General features: G+C 42.1%; 1 protein-coding gene across 1 annotated transcript in view; it reads right to left on the bottom strand.

Moving 5' to 3' along the window:
- The window catches only part of rnf207b (ring finger protein 207b), a 47,289-nt gene that overhangs the window by 15,465 nt on the left and 10,839 nt on the right, over positions 1-20,985 (bottom strand). Inside the window, exons 3-10 of the mRNA XM_052038999.1 lie at positions 15,973-16,105; positions 14,691-14,835; positions 12,410-12,491; positions 11,685-11,760; positions 9,633-9,758; positions 7,962-8,008; positions 6,878-6,950; positions 1,987-2,055 (exon numbers count right to left, since the gene is read on the bottom strand). Coding sequence (XP_051894959.1) covers positions 1,987-2,055; positions 6,878-6,950; positions 7,962-8,008; positions 9,633-9,758; positions 11,685-11,760; positions 12,410-12,491; positions 14,691-14,835; positions 15,973-16,105 — 751 coding nt within the window. The remainder of the gene's footprint in view (positions 1-1,986; positions 2,056-6,877; positions 6,951-7,961; positions 8,009-9,632; positions 9,759-11,684; positions 11,761-12,409; positions 12,492-14,690; positions 14,836-15,972; positions 16,106-20,985) is intronic.

Raw genomic sequence — 20,985 nt, 5'->3', positions numbered from 1 at the left:
TGTCTTTTTGCGTTACTGAGAATGTGCTGGGGGCAGCCCGCAAGTGTTGCCACGCCTCCGGCGCCAACACAGCATGCCCACAACCTCCTAACCCGTACGTCTTTGGAATGTGGGAGGAAACTGGGGCACCTGGAGGAAACCCACACAGACACGGGGAGAACGTACAAGCTCCTCACAGGCAGCAGCGGGAATTGAACCCAGGTCACTGGATTTGAGGGGAAAGTTTTTTTTACACTGAATGATTGATATCTGGAACTTACTGCCAGAGGAGATGGTGGAGTCAGATACAAACACTATATTTAAGAGATATTTAGACAGGCATTTAACTAGGCAAGTTTTAGAAGGAAACAAGACCTAATGCAGACAAATGGGATTAATGTAGATCGACAAAATAAAGGTCAGCATGGATGCGTAGGCCGAAGGGCCTGTTCCTGTCCTGCATAACTCTATGACTATAACTCCATGCCTGTGAATATCACAGAGCATCACAAACATTCAAAAATAGTCAAAACCTACCCAACATTAATCATCATGTTAAAACTTTTAAAATATTTAAAAATTGAAAAATGAAACTTAAAAATCAACTTCAAAATAATTAAAGCAATTACATGTTTAAATATATTTCTTAACACAATTAATAAAAAAAAAATGATCTAAATCTTAACTCTCTCAGATCTGTTACTGACCATTGAAATGAATGCAGTCACTGAACCTGTGCAGTTCAAACCTGACACAGGTTAAATACACAGAATTCCAAGTGTAACTACTAGAAAATTCTAGAAAGTTAGCATGCTACTAGTGGACTTTGTGAGGAGTCCAACATCTGAGTGGAATGAGAATGACGGAGAGGACCTCTCAGGAAGTTCAAGGCTTCCCTGTTCACAAGAGTAGCTCTCAAAAATGTTTGGATTGTCAATCCGTCCCACCCACAAAATAATTGTGCTCTTGTGGTCCAGTTTCTGACTGATCTGTGCAGCTTTTGAAATGTATTCAAATGTCTGTCATATTATGATCATGTTTCACTAGATGATCATATACACCCCTCATCTATCACTTCCTGATATACACTGGTTCCTGGTCCCACTATGAGTTCATTTTAAGATTCTCATTCCTACTTTCAAATTGCCCCATGACCTTGCCTCTCCAGCCTCAGAAGCATGTCTATGCTCCTCCAATTCTGTCTCTTACAAAGACCTTCTTCACTTCAACATTGGTGGGCAAATCTTCCAAACTCTGGAATTCCTTTTCTTAAACCTAAACTTCTGCTCCTCTATTGCCTCTCCTTTCAAGATGCTCCTAAGTTCTACCACTGGCTGAGCTTTTTGGATTTGACTCCTGCTTAAAAATGTGCACAGGTAGTGGCACATTGGCTCAGGAGCATTTTGTGATGACCCAAAGAGTTACATTTTCCAAGTTCATCTGCCTTTGGCATTATCAGGAGCGTAAAAAGCAAAAATGATTATTGAATAGGGAGAGTCCTTCAGGGATGGATTTACTCGAGTGGGTGAGGTGACTGGAAGATGGAATGTAGCAGGGAGAGGTGTGTGAGTGGGGACATTGAAGAACGTGATGTGCCAGAGGATCAGTTGGTTTTGAAGAATCAATAAGAAATGATGGCTACTAGGCGATCAGTGGGATGGGGGTGGAAGGTGGGTCACTAAGTGATGGGATGTACCCAGGAACAATTTTCCACTTCAAAATCTGGGTGGTGAGGTCAAATACAGCTCCTCTCCTTGACCTGATTGAAATCACCAGAGTGGAAATCAAACCTGGACCTGGCAGTTATATGATCTCATCGTATAAAGAAAACTCAAAGGGATATTTAAGCTTCCATCTTGGGCTTTTGTGACTGTTTATGGGAAACCGAGTTGTCGATAGCCTATCTACTAACTCCATATCAGCACTAATCCCAATTTTTAGCCATTTCTGTGGGCTAGAACGCATTTACTCTCCACTCATGTCACACAGCTCACTGCACCTACTTACATAGCCCAAGTCCAGGAACTCAAATTTATTGGCAGAGCTGAGGAAAGCAGAACAGGTGACGAGATGGACCTGCATCACAAGATAAGAAGAAGAGAGCAATCAATCTATCTCAATCATTTATTAGAGGGAAGCAAAATAAAGAAACACCATGGGTAAGCTGGGCCCAATCATATCTTCAAAACAATTCAAAGCACTTCACATAATGCCCCTGTTTCGATTAGGTGGAAGAGTGAGGCACCCAGAGAGACATAACTCACATATACAGATAGAAATAGAGACAAGTACACAGATAGAAACCGGTAAACAGGTACAAACAGATTTGGAAACAGAAACAGAAAAGGAAAGCAACTTGAAAGAAATAACTTCCATTTCTGTATTACCTTCCCCAACTTGGAATAATCCAAAACATTAAAAAAAACAATTCATTACTTTTGAAAAAATTGTTACTATGTGGGAAAGGCAGAGACTTATTTGTACACAGTAAGGTTCCACAGATAGCAGGTAATGACCATATAATCTGTCTTAGTGACCTAGGTTTAATGTATGATTTGACTGACAACACCTCCAGAAGTATATCACTCTCTCAGTACTGCAATGGAGCTTCCATCCCTGGATAGGACACAGGAGAACTGAGAACATTGTTGCCCAAATATCCACTTGCACACTGAATAAGAGTCATGTTTTATGGTTATGCAATTACTTGAAACTGCTTGATTCTGATGTATTTTATGGAAGTGGGTGTGGAGCAGTGTTGGTTATGGTACTGAGGATGAAGGGATGATGGTGAGATTAGCTCAGCTCCTCCCAGCAGAACTATCTATAATTAGAGGTAGCACAGTGGTTAAGTTACTGGCTTGGTAACCGGGGAAGAGCACTGGTGACAAGTTCAAAACCCACAGCAACTGAGAAATTTTGAGGGCAGGCACGGTACTGTAGCGGTTAGCGTAACGCTATTACAGCGCCAGCAACCTGGATTCAATTCCAGCCGCTGTCTGTAAGGAGTTTGTACATTCTTCCCGTGTCTGCATGGGTTTCCTCCAGGTGCTCCGGTTTCCTCCCACATTCCAAAGACGTACGGGTTAGGAAGTTGTGGGCATGCTATGTTGGCGCCAGAAGCGTGGCGACACTTGTACGCAAAAGATACATTTCACTGTGTGTTTCGATGTACATGTGACTAATAAAGGAATCTTATCTCTTACCCTCCTAAACTCTCCTGTGCTCCTTTCTGGGATCTCTGATTAAGCTGCTCATCTATACCTTAAACCTTGGGGGAATTTGCCAAGGAAAAACAAAAGGTATGGACATGAAGACAAATAAACCTCAAACAAAAATCCACACAGAGATTAAGGCAGGAAAAGAATGTTTTTCATGCATAAGCAATGTAGATCAGTATTATTTGGAGTTTAGAAGAATGAGGGGTGATCTTGATGAAACATATTGGTATTGGTTTATTATTGTCACTTGTACCGAGGTACAGTGAAAAACTTGTCTTGCATACTGTCCGTACAGATCAATTCATTACACAGTGCATTGAGGTAGTACAGGGTAAAAACAATAACAGAATACAGAGTAAAGTGTCACAGCTATGGAGGAAGTGCAGTGCAGGTAGCAAGGTCATAACAAGGTAGATTGTGAGGTCAAGAGTCCATCTAATTGTATAAGGGAAACATTCAATAGTCTTATAACAGTGGGATAGAAGCTGTCCTTGAGCGTGGTGGTATGTGCCCTCAGGCTCCTGTACCCTCTGCCTGATGGGAGGGGGGAGAAGAGAGAATGACCTGGGTGGGTGGGGTCTTTGACTATGCTGGCTGCTTCACCAAGGCAGTGAGAGATATAGACAGAGTCCATGGAGGGGAGGCTGGGTTCCGTGATATGCTGGGCTATCTGCAGTTTCTTGCAGTCCTGGGCAGAGCAGTTGCCATACCAATCTGTGATGCATCCAGATAGGATGCTTTCTATGGTGCATCAATAAAAATTGGTGAGGGTTGACGGGGACATGCCAAATTTCTTTAGCCTCCTGAGGAAGTAGAGGCGCTAGTGAGCTTTCTTGGCCTTGGCATCTACGTGGTTGGACCAGGACAGGGTATTGGTGATGTTCACTCCTAGGAACTTGACGCTCTCAACCCTCTCGACCTCAGCACCACTGATGTTGATAGGAGCATGTACACCACCCCCTTTCCTGAAGTAAATGACCAGCTCTTTTGTTTTGCTGACATTGAGGGAAAGGTTGTTGTCATGACACCATATCACTAAGATCTCTATCTCCTTCCTGTACTGCCACTCATCGTTATTTGAGATACAGCCCACTACAGTGGTATCATCTGCAAACTGGATGGAGTTAGAACAGAATCTGGCCAAGCAGTTATGAGTATATAGGGAGTAGAGTAGAGGGCTGAGGATGCAGCCTTGTGGAGCACCAGTGTTGAGAATAATCATGCTGGAGGTGTTGCTGCTTATCCTCACTGATTGCGATCTGTTGGTTAGAAAGTCAAGGATCCAGTTGCAGAGGGAGGTGTTGAGTCCTAGGTCTTGGAGTTTTGTGATGAGTTTGCTTGGAATTATAGTATTGAAGGCAGAGCTGTAGTCAATAAAAAATAGTCTAACATAGGTGTCTTTACTGTCCAGATGCTCCAAAGATGAGTGTAGGGTTCAGGGAGATGGTGTCCGCTGTAGACCTGTTTCAGCGATAGGCGAATTGCAGTGGGTTGAGGTTGTCTGGGATGCTGGAGTTGATGCGAGCCATGACCAACCTCTTGAAGCACTTCATGATGGTGGATGTCAGAGCCACCGGTCGGTAATCATTAAGGCATGTTACCTTGTTATTCTTAGGTACCGGGATGATAGTGGTCTTCTTAAAACAGATGGGAACCTCTGATTAAAGCAGGGAGAGGTTAAGTATGTCTGCAAATACCCCCGCCAGCTGATCAGCAGAATACCTGAGGACACAGCCAGGGACACCATCCAGGCCAGATGTTTTCTTTGGGTTCTATCTCCAGAAGACTGATCTTACATCCTCGATGGTGACCATGGGTTCAGTTGCATTGGAGGCTGTCAGGGTGGGTGATGACAAACCAATCCCCTTCTGTTCAAAACGTGCATAGAATGTATTATCATCAGGAAGGGATGCGGTGTTATTGACTATGCTGCCCGACTTCATTTTGTAGCCCGTTATAGCACGTAAGCCTGCCACAACTGATGGCTGTTCTGGGATTCTATTTTGAACTGGTATTGCCCCTTGGTATCTCTGTTAGCTTTATAGAGGTCGTATCTCGATTTCTTGTAAAGGTCTGGGTCACTTGATTGGAATGCAGCAGTCCTCGACTTCAGTAGGGAGTGGATCTGCTGGTTCATCCATGGTTTCTGGTTTGGGAACACCCATATTGTCCTCTTTGGTACACAGTCCTCAACACACTTGCTAATAGAGTCCGTGATGGTGGTGACATACTCATCAAGCTGGCAGCTGAGTCTTTGAACATGGACCAGTCCACTGTCTCAAAGCAGTCGCGTAGAAGCTCATCTATTTCCTCAGACCAGCTCTGCACAATCCTACATTAACATCCTATGGGGGCATGACAGGGTAGATGTTGAGATGCTTCCACTAATGCAAGAGTCTCAAAAAAGGAAACATAGTTACAAGAGAAGGGATTGGTCATTTAAAACAGAGGGTTAGGAATTTCTTCACACAGGTAGTAAATCTCTGTAAATGTCAACCCCAGAAAATTGTGAAGGCTTGATCACTGGAGGTATTTAATGAGAAGGTAGATAGTTTCTTGAAAGACTTGGGAATTGAGGGCTACGTAGAGCATGAGTTGAGGCCTGGGGTAGATCAGTCATGATCATATTGAATAACAGGGTAGTCTTCAGGGGACAAGTGACCTGCTCCTGCCTGTACTTTCTTGTGTTCTTGTATAAAATTCCCAGTAAGTGAAAATAAAAATAAGGTAGATTCTAGAAATCTGAAATAAAAACATAAAATATTGGAAGTACTCAGCAGGTGAGGTGCAATCTGTTGAATGAGGAACAGAGTTAAAGTTTCAGGTACGTGACCCTGCATCAGAACAGTCTGATTTGAAATATTAACCTTCTCTTTCCACTGATGTTGCCTACCTGTGTTTCCAATATTTTCTGTTTCTTTTAAGTTCACACACCACCTTTGGATTTATTTTAACTTTCGATAAATATGCAAGAACCAGTTGTTCTCAGATTTGCTCAGTATGGGAACCTTTCCAGGTTTCAATCCAGGTGAAAATCAGGAAAGTTAAACTGGGCAAAACAGTCTGTTCTGATTGCAACCCACTGGCCCCTGCTGGAGTGCGTTTGCACAGCGATATCGAGTGACACAATGATGCGATTGTCTGGGTGCACAGATGAATGACTGTGAGCAGAAAAATTAATGTAACATAATGCCATCTCCAGGTAACAAACGGGTCCCATTTTTACAGATGTCCTTAAATCAATTCTGTCCATAAGTTAGAAAGTACATAAAAATCACTCAATATAGTGACCATATTCTCATTTTATTGTAAAGAATGGCAGCAGAAGCACATAAGACTGATTTGAAAGAACAATTACTATAAGAGAGAGAGAGCAAACTAGTCGTATGTATGTACGTCGGACTTTTGAATTTAATAATATCATGGGAGCTCACTCATGTATAGGGGTGTCCATAAGTCGGGCATTCATAACCAGTTACTGCCTGTACTTGCTGCTCCAGATCTAACTCCAGTTTATGTAGGAGTTTTCATTATCCGCTCTCACCTGTCAAATTGACCGAATTTTTCAATTTGGCTTCCTTTGCACCAAGCAGCAGTTGTTCTATAACAGCCTGTGCATTATCCAGTCCCCGACCACCACATCCTCTGCTCCACAGACCACTTCCTCACTCACCTACCTGAAGAGTGGGCAGGAGTGCAGCCATATTCGAAAGCTGCTCTTTAAAAGCTTTCTCTTTCTCTTCATGTTGGCTGGAAAAAGAACCAGAAGATTTAAATGGCGCTAGACATCTCTGTATTTTGCTCTTTTTTTGTCATTCAAGGCTGAGATCAGTGGACCTTTGGTCAGGGGAATGCGGATCAGGCCAGAAGGTGATCTTGGGGCATAGGATCAGCCATGATCTTATTGTGTGGCAGAGCAAGAACAACAAATTGTATGTCCTACTCCTTCTTCCATTTCTTATGTTCTTATCTCATTATTGTTTTGTCTGGTGAACATTCGAATTGATGTAGGGATAATAGGTGATTGTGTCTGACACTTTCTGGAATATTACCTCGACACATAACATTCAAGAAATACCTCTACATATAACATTCAAGGAAGTCTAAAATTAGAGACTGTAAATATAAGATAGTAACTAATAAATATAATAAGGATTCGGGAGAAATCACTTTACCCATAGAGCAGTTACAAACATGGCTACATGTCCCTGCTTCCCCCAGACAATCCCTGCATAACAACATTCCCGGAAAAGTTCCTTGTTCTTGAAACTCAATGTACATGTTTGTGGAACCTGAATCTGGTACCACACTCAGCCAGTGCACCCAAAAATGAGTTTGAAAATACTGTTATCGTATATTAGAGGGTAGAATACTGTATTAGAGGGTAGAACACACTACTACATGGAGAGCTTGGAATGAATTGTCCAGATATGTTTTGCGGGAACTTGGATAAACACAAGGGACAAAGCTTAGAAGTATTGCTGATAAGGTAAGACGAAATAGGTCAGGACGATACTTGCATAGAGCATAAGCATTGTGATAGTGATGTTGCCCCGAATGATTTGTTCCTGTGCTGGAGCCTTGATAGAATATAAGAGAAAGAATTGCAAGAGCATTCAGTTTCACTCTGCAAGCTGGTCTGGGCAGTTCAGCTACTCATTGTCCTCATACCATGGCCATTAGGGAGATGCCCAGCAATATTCTGTATTCCAGTCCTGCCCTCCCAAACTGTTACCACCTGGCTGTTGAGGACACACTTACTTCTGAGCAGTTTTGAGCAACATTTTCTTCTTCTCAGCTAATTTTTCCTGGAACATGAAAACAACTGTCAGATATAAAATACATGAGCACTGCAAAGGATCTTCCTTTTTTTTTCCATACATACGTGTGCATTGCACACATAGTCCCTTCCCACACATTTTACACATGCAACTAAAGATGAATTTCTAGATTCAAATCTTAAAAGTGAAGCTAGATCGCTAAGTTAGTGAATCAGGAAACAATTTAGGATGGAAATTTCTCTCCAAAATGACTGTGGATGTTGATATTTTCATGCCTGATTGGGTGAGGATATCAAGAAATAGGGAGGCAAATGAGGAGGAATACCAGTCATAACCTAATTAAGTGGCAGAAACAATTCAAGGGGTTGAAATGGTTTCTTGTGTTGCCACGTGAAAGCCAAACTGAAATGTACCAGAATTCCTATACAGGAGCAAGAAAAAGGAGAGGATCTAATTGCAGCATCAAAGCAGCCGGCTTGTGGAAGCTGGTAACTTAAACTGTGGTCAATTTTCACAGATAACCTTGTTCAAAACGAGATGACAGGTTTAGATTGGGTCAAAGCTCCCAGGAGAACACTTCCTGATGCAGCTGTTGCCATTCCTCACTCCAGTCAGACAGATGACCTCTCGTGAACAAATCAGATTTATGCTGCCACAACTTTTGGTGTTAATGATGCTGGCACTTAATGCCTATGGAAGTGATGCTGATATTACTTTGGAGTCCTAGATCCTGTCCTTGCCCCTTATGATCAGGAACCTTGGATGATTTATTCCTTCCTATTTTAGTGGCACTGAGGCCTAGTTGCAAACCTAACTGTTAGGTTCTTTTTTCTTTCCATCTGTTTGTGCAACCTGTTATTTTTTAATGTAGAAGCATGAAACCCAGATTTGTATAAAGTCAAGATGACTTGGACTGGTGTGTATCTCTGTAATTACGCACAGGCTCCTGCTTCATCCCACCATAGCTGAACAACAACTGGGCAATGAGGAGATCCCAGCTGCTTTTAAGAGGATCAGAATTGCTGGACACGAAGATCATCTCTTCACCTTTTATCCTTCTACTGGTTACAAGCTACAATGACAATGATTAATATCCTTATGAATTATTTCACAATAGACCCTAGTGGTGAAGAGCATGGAGAGTCTGTTCCTCTCAAGCATTCATAACATGACTCAGGTAACTTGCATGCTGGATCCCAAAATGTTATCTTCTAAGATAAATCTATCTCATTTATATTTCAATTAACAGTAGGAGAGGTGAATCACTGCTAGGCCTTCCAGTTCCAGATTATTGATGGGCATTATCAACAGATCAAGAACATGTTTCCCAATTGTATATGCCCTGGCATCTAATTCAGGGAGGACATGGTGGCTGAGAAAGTGAAAAGCACTCTGTAGAAGTGGAAGAACAACCATATTCTACATTGTTCTGGCGAAGGACCGCAGCCATAAAAGAGTAGAAAACAACTACATTGATAAAGCATCTTTATATTGATAAAGCATCTTTACTATAATGAAACATGGGCTACATCTGGTGATTTTAGGGAAATGAAGAACAATCTGTGTCAAGAAGGATCCCTAGATCCTCACCCTCACCAATGGGCCACAGTCAATGATGCCTCTCATGTAATTTGTTGATTTGGTGCCTTACCTGCATACTGTTGAACAGTGAGCTGATGGCCGACTCCTCTTCATTGGCATTGAGTCTCACTTCGTCAATCATGGCTTTCAGAAGAATGATGGCCTCTCGTGTAGATGTTTGAAGCTCCTTTACTGCCTAGTAAACAAAACTCAACAAAATGACCTAAAAAGTCTTTTTCCAGTTGCTCTTTTAAAAGCACCACCTGCACCCTTGTTCCACAAAAGCTGGGCTTCCTTCTCACTGAGCTGTCAAACTTCTACTGTATTAAACTTACTATTACCCATGGCTCAGTGGTCAACACTTTTGCCTTGAACTAGAGCACAAAATCTAGGCTAACACTTGCAGTGCAGTTTAAAGGTGGTAGAAATTGTCAGATGAGACATTAATCTAGGGTCCCACTTACCCTTTCAGTTAGATACATTCCCATGATGTTATTTTGAAAATGAGCCGAGAAGTTATCCCCAGTGCCCTGGCCATTCATCAACCAACCTTATTTGAACACTACTTCTTGTTATCACATTGCAGTATGTGGGAGCTTGCTGTGCATATATTAGCTATTGCGGTTCCCACATTATAACAATGACTGCACTTTAAATGTACAGTATTGGGTGTGAGATACTGGGTCAAAGGTGTCACTCTACACCTGCAAGAACTTGATTGATTTAAAAAGGACAGTTTATAATTATGCAAAAGGGATTTTGGTTGTTAGGTAAAAGTGCATACTACCTGTGTACGTTCTTAATGGTTTGGCTCTGACTCAGTAGGCTGAAGGGCCTGTTTCCATGCTATATATATTTGACTCTATTAAATTAATTTTTACCGATTGAACATTTTCTTTTTCCTCACTTTAATTTCTCACCGTACAGCATAATTCTGAAAATCCAGCATTCTTGCAACTTTGGTAGTGCTGGACCAACAGATTTTGTTGGGCTGTTGAATGGTACTCATATTAATACCCAAATACACTTTTAGTTCACTTTTTCTGCAGGATACACAGTGGAAATAATACATTTTCCGGTGCACCCAATGAGTTTAAACAGAAGGGGAAATATACGAGCACTCCTGACCCCGTTCCAGCTGTAAACCTACCCACGTTCCTGACCCCTACTGTTCTGGACCCAAACCCAGGTCCTGGCCATACATTCAGCTCACAGTCCACACTCTGGGCCCTGTTGCACTCCTGACCCTCGACTCTGGCTCCATACCCCACTTGCACTCTGGACCCCTGGCTTACATTCCATCTAATGAGCAAGCCAAATCCTGCATCATTAGGATTTCCAAACAATCAACTGCTAGATTATTGGAGTCAACTGTACAATTAGCTGTAAAATAGCTTTGATATTTATCAAAGACTTTCAGTGTGAGGTTTTATTCCTCTTTATTTTTTCCCTCACAGTTTCTAAATTAACACTGTTGAATCTCCACGTTAACACTCTTTCCTGCTTGGGAGCCTTAGCATACACTACCATGGAGAGTAAGTGAAAGGAAGGAGGAGATGCAAATGTGGCACTCACTTCTGTCAGTGCCTCAGTTCCTTGATAACTTTTGGGTATGCCCACCGTGTGTAACATTAAGCTTGTGAATTTTATTCTTCTTGTAATTACCATTGTTGACCAATTCTTGTTACTTCACTGCTGTTGAGAATCATGTCTACAGCTGCAATTCTGGTGAAACATACAGCATTTCTTAGTGGTTCATCACCTAGCCTCTCATTTTCAAACACTCTTCCCCTTCATTCCTGCCACAGGTCACCTGATACGCACATCATCAAGTTGCCCTGCTTTCCTATACCACTTAGAAAGTGAACAGTCACTTTGTTATTTGATTACTGGGTTCTGCACCAGAGCCTTATTTCCCGTGCCAATAATGTTGCAATTGATAAGGCAAACATGATAAATTTGAAAAAAAGACTATTTCATTCAATGGAATATGTTTTTTTTCTCCAGGGTTTCTCTCACAGAATTGCCTTGGAGGTTAATCTTTGATTCCTATGGACTCCAGAGCAGTCTTGGAGTTACGTCCCCTCTTACTCTCCCATAATGAAATTTCCAGTGTGCATACCATCACAGCTAGGTCCAGCTTCTCACAACCTTGCACGTAGGCAGTCTCTATGTCGATACAGTGGGCTCGGCTCTCACTGGAAGAGGCAAATAGTTGGCATATGAGTGAAACAGCTCAGGAGACACCCTTAATATAACCTCACTTCAAAAAATAAATCCATAAATCCATGCCTCTCTCACTATCATTGATTTAGTGCATTAGTTCAGTTCGTCTCTCTGATGGTGCTACCAATTTCTTCCAATTTCAGATTTTCAATGCATGTAGGGTTTTGCTTTTGTTCTTCCAGGCCTTCTCATCATTGTTTCAAAGGGTAAATATTCTACTCACAGCAAAAACGTAAAGGTCCTTGGCGCAGTTATTGGTCAATGATGTATTATCCAGCTTGGCAGCTGCGAAATATGGCTGATCAGGTTGGAGATCAGGTTGAGTTTTTGCTGAAGAGATCTGTCTGGTGTTCCTCTCCTTTGATTGGAGGTGCTGAGGGAAAAAGCATTTCCTTGTGCCACCCTGTCACTGATCACAGTGGGATTGAACCTGGGGCCTTCCTGTACCATGGAGCTCACAGACTCAATGGCAGGGAGCCTGTAGCTCATTCTGTTTTAACACCCAGCTAAGAAAATGTTTTGCTAATTTCTAATGGGTTGCATGCCCTGTTTCTGGACACTATATTCTGTATGATCCTGTGTAAAATGTCCTGGGCTCTGGGCCAAGAATGCCTGACTCACACTTGCATGTCCCGGAAGCAGTTGATGCAGAGCATGGACTTCTTTTCCGTAGAGAACATGATGTATGGTTCCTCATGAAGAGCTGTGGAGTTAAAGCACAAGATATAACAGCATAAGAGGATGGAACAGAAATGGGCCCCTTGAGCCTGCTTCTGTATATCCTTTACCTCAACTGATTTTTTTCACCCTATCCCTCATATTCCTTGATTTTCTCAGTGCCCAAACAACCTGTTGATTTCAGCTATCAGAATCTGCTGCCTGGCAATGTTTGTTGGCTTTTAGAAACACAGAAAGACCAAAGAAGGGTTGAACCAATGGTCCAACAAGATGGAGGATGAGGAAGTTTTAATCAGAACCAGAGTAGAAGGTCAGTGGGGGATCAAAAACCCATGAATAAAGTTTATAGAATCATTCAAAAGATCATTCAGTCCATCATAACTGTACCAACTCTTTAGAGAGTTATCAATTATTGAAATAGTAAAATATCAGATGTAATAAACATAGTAAGAGATGAAATAATAAGGAATTTAGTATCTTTGAAAATGGGCGAATCTTCTGGCCCATATGAAACATATCCCAGGCTGTAACACTAATGACTGCTGTTAGCAGTCCTGCTGAATGTTGTACCATTTTTAAAAAGAGAGGAAGGAATAAACCAGGCAATTGTGGGCCATTAGTTTAACCACAGTACTGGGCAAATTACTGAACAATCCTATGGGACAGTGTAAAACATAATTTACAAAGGCACAGATTAATCAAGGAGACTCAGCATGGATCTGCTAAGAAAGGTTATGTGTGACAAACTTGACTGATTTTATTTGAGAAGGTAACAAAGAGGGCCAATAAGGGTAGTGGATTTGACATAATCGAAGTGGAATTTACCAAGGCTTTTGTCAACGTCCCACAAGGTCTGGTTAAAAAAATAAAAAATCCCATGAGATCCAAGGGATAGCGGTAAGTTGAATACCAAACTGGCTTCGTGGCAGGAAGCAAAGGGTTATGGCTGGTGGGTGGTTTTGCAAGTGGAAGGCTGTTTCTACTGAGGTTCCATGGGTCCCTTGAATTTGTAGTATATATTAACATTCAGACTTAAATGCAGGGGCAATAATAAAACAATCGCAGCTGATGTAAAACCTGGCCATGTGTTATTGACAGTGAGGAGGAAAGCTTTGAACTTCAGGAAGATAAAGACGATCTGGTTAGTTGGGCAGAAAAGTAGCAAATGGAATTCAATCCAGAGAAGGGCAGAGTAATGCATTTGGGGAGGTGCAGCAAGGCAGGAGAACAGACAATAAATAGGAAGATTCAGAATAATGTAGAGGAAGAGAAGGAATATATATCCACTGATCCTGAAAGGTGAAGGATGGGGAACTAAGGTAAATAATATGGCACATGAGATGCTTTCCTTTCAGAGCCGAGGCACAGAACATAAGAACAAGGATGTTGTGCTAGAATTGTACACTACACTATTTAGACCATAATTCAAATACTCTTACAGTTGCAGTCAACATATTACAAGAAAGATGTGCTTGGACAGGAGAGGGTGCTGTAGGAGACACATGAGAATGCTGCCAGGAGTAGAAAATTTTATCAGTGAGGAAAGATTGATATGCTATATTTTATTTTGCTTTGGAATAGAGGAGGTTGAGGGAAGGCTTAATTCAGGTGTATAAAATTACCAGTTGCCCTCAGGCAACTCTACATTTGAGAGCTCAGACAATGAGATTTTTTGGCCTTGGGGTGCATCAAAATCAAGTCCAATCCCGTTGTTGATTGATGCACATTTTCCAGCTGGGAGTTTTCTGGCTGGCTCTGTAAACTGCAACTCCTTATTTCATACTCTGGCTCAGGTTAGACACTTGTCACAAATCAGGGAATGAACCACAAGCCTCCCTGATCTGTGCAGCTCAGAGGCTTTCTGGCTTATTAACATTTTTAAAGCTGATTTTGATTTTTAAATTTATTCTCGTAGCATGGTCATGGGTGCACTTATTGCCAATTCAGGGGATGTTGGTGGAGTACTGAGTTGCAGAATGGATAAGGGCCATTCTGAAGGGACTTTCTGAGCCAGAGGTTTTTGCAATAGTCCAAACTGGTTTTCCCAAATTTTTTTCCAAACTGAATTCAAATTCTCAAACTGAATGTGTACTCATGCCCTGGCATACTATTCCACATCATAAGGATTAATCATCCAAAAACACAAAAGTACATCACCACAATCCAACTTTTTGAAAGATTTTCAGAGTTTGCAGCTTTCCGAGTTAAGACTAGAGATACTTACGACATTTCTTGTGCAGCTCCTTGGTGCGTTTGGCGAGAGTGACAATCTCATGCCGAGCAAACATTTTTGCTCTGTGGGTATCATCTCGGCAGGAACTACAGAGAGGTTGGTTACATGTGTTGCAGTAAAACATGGCATCTGCGTCCTGAATGGGAGAAAGTGCCAACATGAGACACTCCACAAAATGGAGAACTCAGTTATATTTTTAAAAGCATTTTGTCCCTTCCACTGGTATAGATGCTGGTTGTGTGTGGCCTCCTATACATGGACTGAGTTAAGGTAATGGATGCCTACAGAGTGTTCAACCAGGTTGGGGGCAGGGATGCATCATGATAGAACCCAAACCTGCTCTCAGTATGAGTCACAGGGTAATGATCAATACCCAGTCGATAATTTCTGTTATGCCATAACAACTATCAAGTATATAATGCCTCTAATGAAGTAAAACATCCAAAGATACTTCACTACCAAATAAAATTGGACTCTGAATCACATAATGAGATGTTAGAAAGATAGACTGATCAAAGATAAAGGAGAAGAGGCAGCGAGGCAGACAGAGAATTTTATATGTTGAAGGATTTAGGTGTGAAGGGGATAGGATTCCAGAATTTAGGTTCTGGGCAGCTATGTCACAGTGACAGTGGTGCTGTGATGGAACTGGGATACTGTTATGATGCTAGATTTGGAGGGGCTCAGAGATCTTAACAAATTGTAGCATTGGATGAGGTTGTAGAGATGAGAGAGGGCCAGACCATTGAGGGATTTGAATACAAGGATGAGAATTTTAAAATCAACATGGTGATGGATTGGGAACCAATGTAGTTCTCCAAGCTCAGAGATAATTCCTCACTCGATCAAGTGAAATGTGTCACAAGTGGAATTTTCTACTTCTACACCAGGCTATGAGAGGCTAATTCAGCACTGACCATGGATAGATCCTGCAGGGGATCCACAGTGGTAAATAAGGTTAACAGAGCCCAGTCTGTACCAGGTTACATAAAATGAAGAGGGCAGCACTTGTTACAGTTCTCCTGCCTTGATATCTTTTGAAACTGGCTGAAAAGATGTTGGTTCAAGACTGAATCTGGTTTGAATAAAGACACAGTTCATAAACAAAGGGCAATGATTCAATATCCAAACTCACTCATGTCTACATTGACAACATGATTGGTCCTCATGGAACTGGTCCCCAGCATTAGAAGAGAAGGGGAACCTCCAGAATTCCATGTTATTGTCACTTTTTAAACATTTCAGTGGTTTCACAAGATTTCCCACACCTCACCTGCTTCTTGCACTCCAGGTCACAGTTTGCACACTGCACAATCTCCTCGCAGTCGGCTGAGCTATCAACCAAGAATTTCAACAATCGATCTACCTTTGGGAGCCCACTGGTACCCTTCACAATTGACAGACGTCTGGAATAGAAACAGAGACACTTCCTAGTGCAAAAAAATCAAACAGGTACATGGAATGTTCCTGTGGAATATCTGGCAACCAGCTGCAGGATGGGAGCTGGTAAAAGCAGCTGTATGTAACACAAAATAATACATGGTTGGAAAGATCAGTAAATTGTTCAAACTATGTGGACCAATATTACCACAAATTGAAGATGCAAAACACCTTTCATCTCTGGACGCATGCTCACAATAACACCAATCCATATTTAGACATCATTAACATGGAAAAATGTTAGAGGCAAGAAATCTATTAGGCACCAAGGATTACAAATGTCAAGAAATGTTGAATTCTAAAACTCCTCCAGAATTTTCTCCCTTTTCATTTCCCTCTGACCCCACCTCTCCACCCAGTCTTATCTCTTGCTGTGTTTTCACTTTCCCTTCTCATCTTCCCCTCTCAGATCCCGAATAATCTGTCCTCAGCAGAGGCCCCAGTTTTATCCCCTTACATTCCTATCTCATTGAATTCTGAGGCTAGCAATCGCTTCTTCCACCAAGTTCACCTGCTTGCCCGTTTCTTTGATCAGGTGTCTTCACTCCAGACTGTGGACTCTTTCTCTCGCTTTCAGAATCCCCAGTCTCCCTGATCACCTTCCTCTGCCCACTTATCCTCTCTATTTCTGTTCACTGCTAACTGCCAGCGTGAAATTCACAACCTCAATTTTTCCACTGCCCTTACTCACTCTGACCTGTCCCACTTTGAACTCACAGGACTCTGCTTACTAATGACCAACCCCCAGCAGTGTCATCAGATTGAACATCAGCTCTCGGACACTTCCTCATACCATCCTCTGAATCATGACCCCACCATTGAACATAAGGCTATCCTCTCCTAGACACTGACTTCATTTCCTCTGGTGGTCTTTCCTCCAGCTTTCAGCCCTACAATCCCCCAACCCTGCACAGCCCACTTTTACCTCCTCCCCAAGATCCACAAGCAGAATTCTCCTGGTAAATCCATTATGTCAGTCTGTTCTGGTACACAGAATTTATTTCTTCCTACTTTGAATATCCTTTCACTCCTTGTCGAATCTCCTCCCAGTTATATCCATGACATGTCTGATGTCTTTACTATTTTGAGAAAGCTTCCTGATCCCAACCATTCACTTTCACCATGGACATCCAATTCCTCTGTATCTCCATCTAACACCAAGATGGCCTGAGGAACTTGCTTGAGCAGAGGCCCAACCTATCCCCTTGCACCACCACCCCTATGTTGTCTGGCTGAACTAAACCTTATATTGAACAACTTCATTCTTAACTCCTTCCAAATCAAAGATGAGTGTGTGGGAATCTGCACAGATCCAAGCTACGCCTGTCTCTTTTTGGGATGTATGGAACAATCCTTGTTTCAGTCCGATTGGGGAGCATCCCTCACTTCTACTCCTACTACAGTCATCAGTGTGTTGCTGCTCTCATACAAAACTTCATCATCTTTGCTGCCAATTTTCTTCCTGCTCTTGCTTTCATACCTTTCTGTCTTTTTCTCAACTTCTGTATCTCCATCTCAGGGAATTGGTTAGTAACCAACATCCAAGCCAACAGACTCTTACAGCTATTTTGACTGCAACTCCTACTTTACATTTGACTAATTTCTGTAGCTCTGATGTATCTGTTCAGATAAGGACACTTTCCACAGGTATTACTGAGATGTATTCCTTATTCCTTAACTGTGCCTTCCTCTCTTCCATAATAATTGGCAGGGTTCGCAACCATATCTGTTACACTTTCTGTATTTCTACTCTCACACAATCTCCTTTAATACTGAACAAGGTTAAGATGGCTTATGTCCTCACCTTGCAGCCCACCAGCTTCCATATTCAAAGAATCATCTTCTGTAATCTCCTCCACTTTCAATGTCATCATGAATTTTGATGCCATCACCAATCACATCTTCCCTCCCCTTTCAGCATTTGAAAAGGACCATCCCCTCTTCAGTTCCCTGGTTCACTCTTCCATCTCCATCAACAATCACCCCCACCTTCTCACAACATCTTTCCATGCAATGCATGAGGTGCAAAATCTGCCCTTTTACTCTTTCCCTTCCCATCACCCAGGGATTCAAAATCTCCTTTCAAATGAAGCAGCAATTCACTTGCATTCTTCCATTTAGTGTACTGCATTTGGTGCACAGAATGTGATCTTCTCTACATTGGAGAAACAAAACACAGATTGCGTGGTCACTTTGCAGAACACCTCCATTCAGTCCTCAGATGTGATCCTGAACCTGCAGTTGCCTGTCTCTTCAATTCTTCATCACATTTCTACTCCAATCTTTCTATCTTTGGCCTTTTACACATTTACAAAAAAGCTCCATGTCAGCTCAAGGAACAGCATCTGATCTTCTGACTAGGCATGTTCTAGCCATCAGGAGTCAACTCTGAATTCAACCATTCCTTTCAATTCTGGGCAGTTCTGATGGAAGATCATCAACATGTAATGTTACTCATTTTTTCTCTCTCCATTGATGCTGCCTGGTTTGCTGGGTATTTCCAGTATTCTCTTCTTTCTGATTTTTTGGCAACTACAGTGTTCAGTATCTCATTGTTTCAGCATTGTTTTATCTCTCTTCTTCATTCATCTCCCTTTATTTACATCTCCTTCTGACAGCTCATCAATGATGAACAAACGTTCACCATTTTTCCTCAGCCGAGTCAACCTCTATTTACATCACAAAGTTCAAAAACTGCAGATGCTGGAGATCTGAAATAAAAACAGAAAATGCTGGAAATACTCAGCAGGTTAGGCAGTATCTGTGGAAAACAGAGTTAACTTTTCAGGTCAAAGACCCTTCATCAGAACTGGAGAGAGAAAAGAGATGCAAACATTTGCATCACACTTTCTTGGTCTCCACCCTTTGATTTATTTCATTTATTTCCATCATTCTTCCTTCTCTGCAATTTACAGTATGTTTGTTTTCTAATAGCCGGTTCTGATGAAAAGTCATCTACTTAAAACATTAATTGTTTCTCTCTCCACAGATGCAGCCCAGCCTGCTAAATGTCTCCAGCTTTTTCTATTTTTATAATGGAAAAAAAATGGATTTCAGCTTGTCCCCAAGTGCTTTACTGCCCGTGAAGTACCTTTGAGATTTAGTCACTGTTGTGACGTAGGAAATGTGACCACAAATCTGTAAATGGCAACTTTACACAAGCAGCAATGTGTTAACAACCTGTTAACCTGTTTTTAGTGATGATAGTTGACAAATATTGTCCAGGGATCCAAGGAGAATGCCCCTTATATACTTGGACGCCCTGGGATTTTTTTTTAATCATCTGAGAGGGCAAATGGTTCATCAGCCCATCCAAAAGATGTCATGTTTGGCAATGTGACTGTCTTTGTACCCTGACGAAGCGTCAGATTACATGTTCAAGTCTCTGGAGGAGAACCACAATATTTTCAGAGGCAAGACAGCAATGTTTCAAACTGGGGTGGTCCCGTATTACTACACTAGACAAAACATTGCCATATGCTTGCTTTCATATGATAAGAACAGCCCCAACCCAACTCAGCTCGTCACAGTGGATATGTTAAACATCACCTTGTACCTCAAACAACTCACCAATCAAGGCATAAGACTCAGAAAGAAATGGGAGCTCTCACCTGTGGTCATCAGTTTCATCCAGCCTCATCTCTGATCCTCGATCTTCTGAATCATCCAGGTTACAGCACTCGTGGCCCTCCTCCCTACCCCACAGCCACCCCCTCCCCCACCTCACACTGACCGCCCTCCGTACTCTTCCCACCAATGGAATGTCCTGAATATCCGTCGGTGCGGACTATCGAGGGCTGATCAGTGGTGACTGGAGAAGCTTGCAGGGACAAAATGAACATCAGGTTGGCAAGGGAAGCAGTACAGTGACTAAAAAAGACACAGCCAGTCAGTCACCTGTGCAGGATTGCATTTCATGAGAAAGGGTTCCAGCTGCCCTGTACTATGCCTATATTGCTGGCCCAGCTCCTGGCCTCTCTAATCTTCATGGTGATGCCCACAGTCTAACTGTAATTTTCCACCAGAAACAATAATTCAACATTACTTTGGAAATTTAAAAAGAAACTTTCAAATCCTGAAACAAACACACCCTAGTCCAATCACAAACATGTATTTTTTTTAATCCCACTGCGTTTAGATTTTTGCAATGTCAAATCTAAAATTAAAAATTGACAAGAGGATCAGATCACCTTGTAAATGTCACCCAGGGTTACAACCTAAAAGATGCACACCAGGACTTCTCAACAACAAACGCTTGTTTTGTTTTTTTTGGGAGGTGGGGGTGGCATGGGGTGGAGGTATTTGGTGGCGGATAGGCTGTCAAGGCGTGTTTTAATTGGTCAGTGCTGGATTTAAGTCCACTATTAGATTAGAACGTCTTTTGTTTATTGTCATGGGGATTGCATGCCTGTGTTATCTTGGCTTTGTGAGCCTGATCTGCCTTGCATTCCGATCCCTCTAAAAGTAGCCCGGCTATTATTGTGCAGCTGTTCGACAATGGGACTGGTGTGATTGATGCTTCCTCTTAGTTACAGAGAACTGAGTGGGTGACTGCAGCTCATTAGCATGACTTAACTGTCCACTTGAGATCTGTCATTTCATCTGGGCCCAAAGTGAGGGTCAAGTATTACCTCTGGGATTCTCGATAGGTACTGACTGTTAAACAGCCGTCCCTTCCTGTTCCTCACCTCGCTGAAAATGCTACACAATAGGGGATACGTTGAAGTGCAAAACATGAATTCCACCTGATTCCATAGAATTCCTAAACAGTGAGTTAGGTTACACAGTGTGGTAGATGGCTAGTTATTGCTGGCAGGTGGGTGATGGAATTAGAGGCAGCTCTGAA

This window comes from Pristis pectinata, chromosome 26, assembly GCF_009764475.1.
Source record: "Pristis pectinata isolate sPriPec2 chromosome 26, sPriPec2.1.pri, whole genome shotgun sequence".
NCBI lineage: Eukaryota > Metazoa > Chordata > Chondrichthyes > Rhinopristiformes > Pristidae > Pristis > Pristis pectinata.
The sequence above is the reverse complement of the archived record's forward strand: the minus strand, read 5'-3'. Positions and strand labels throughout refer to the sequence as shown.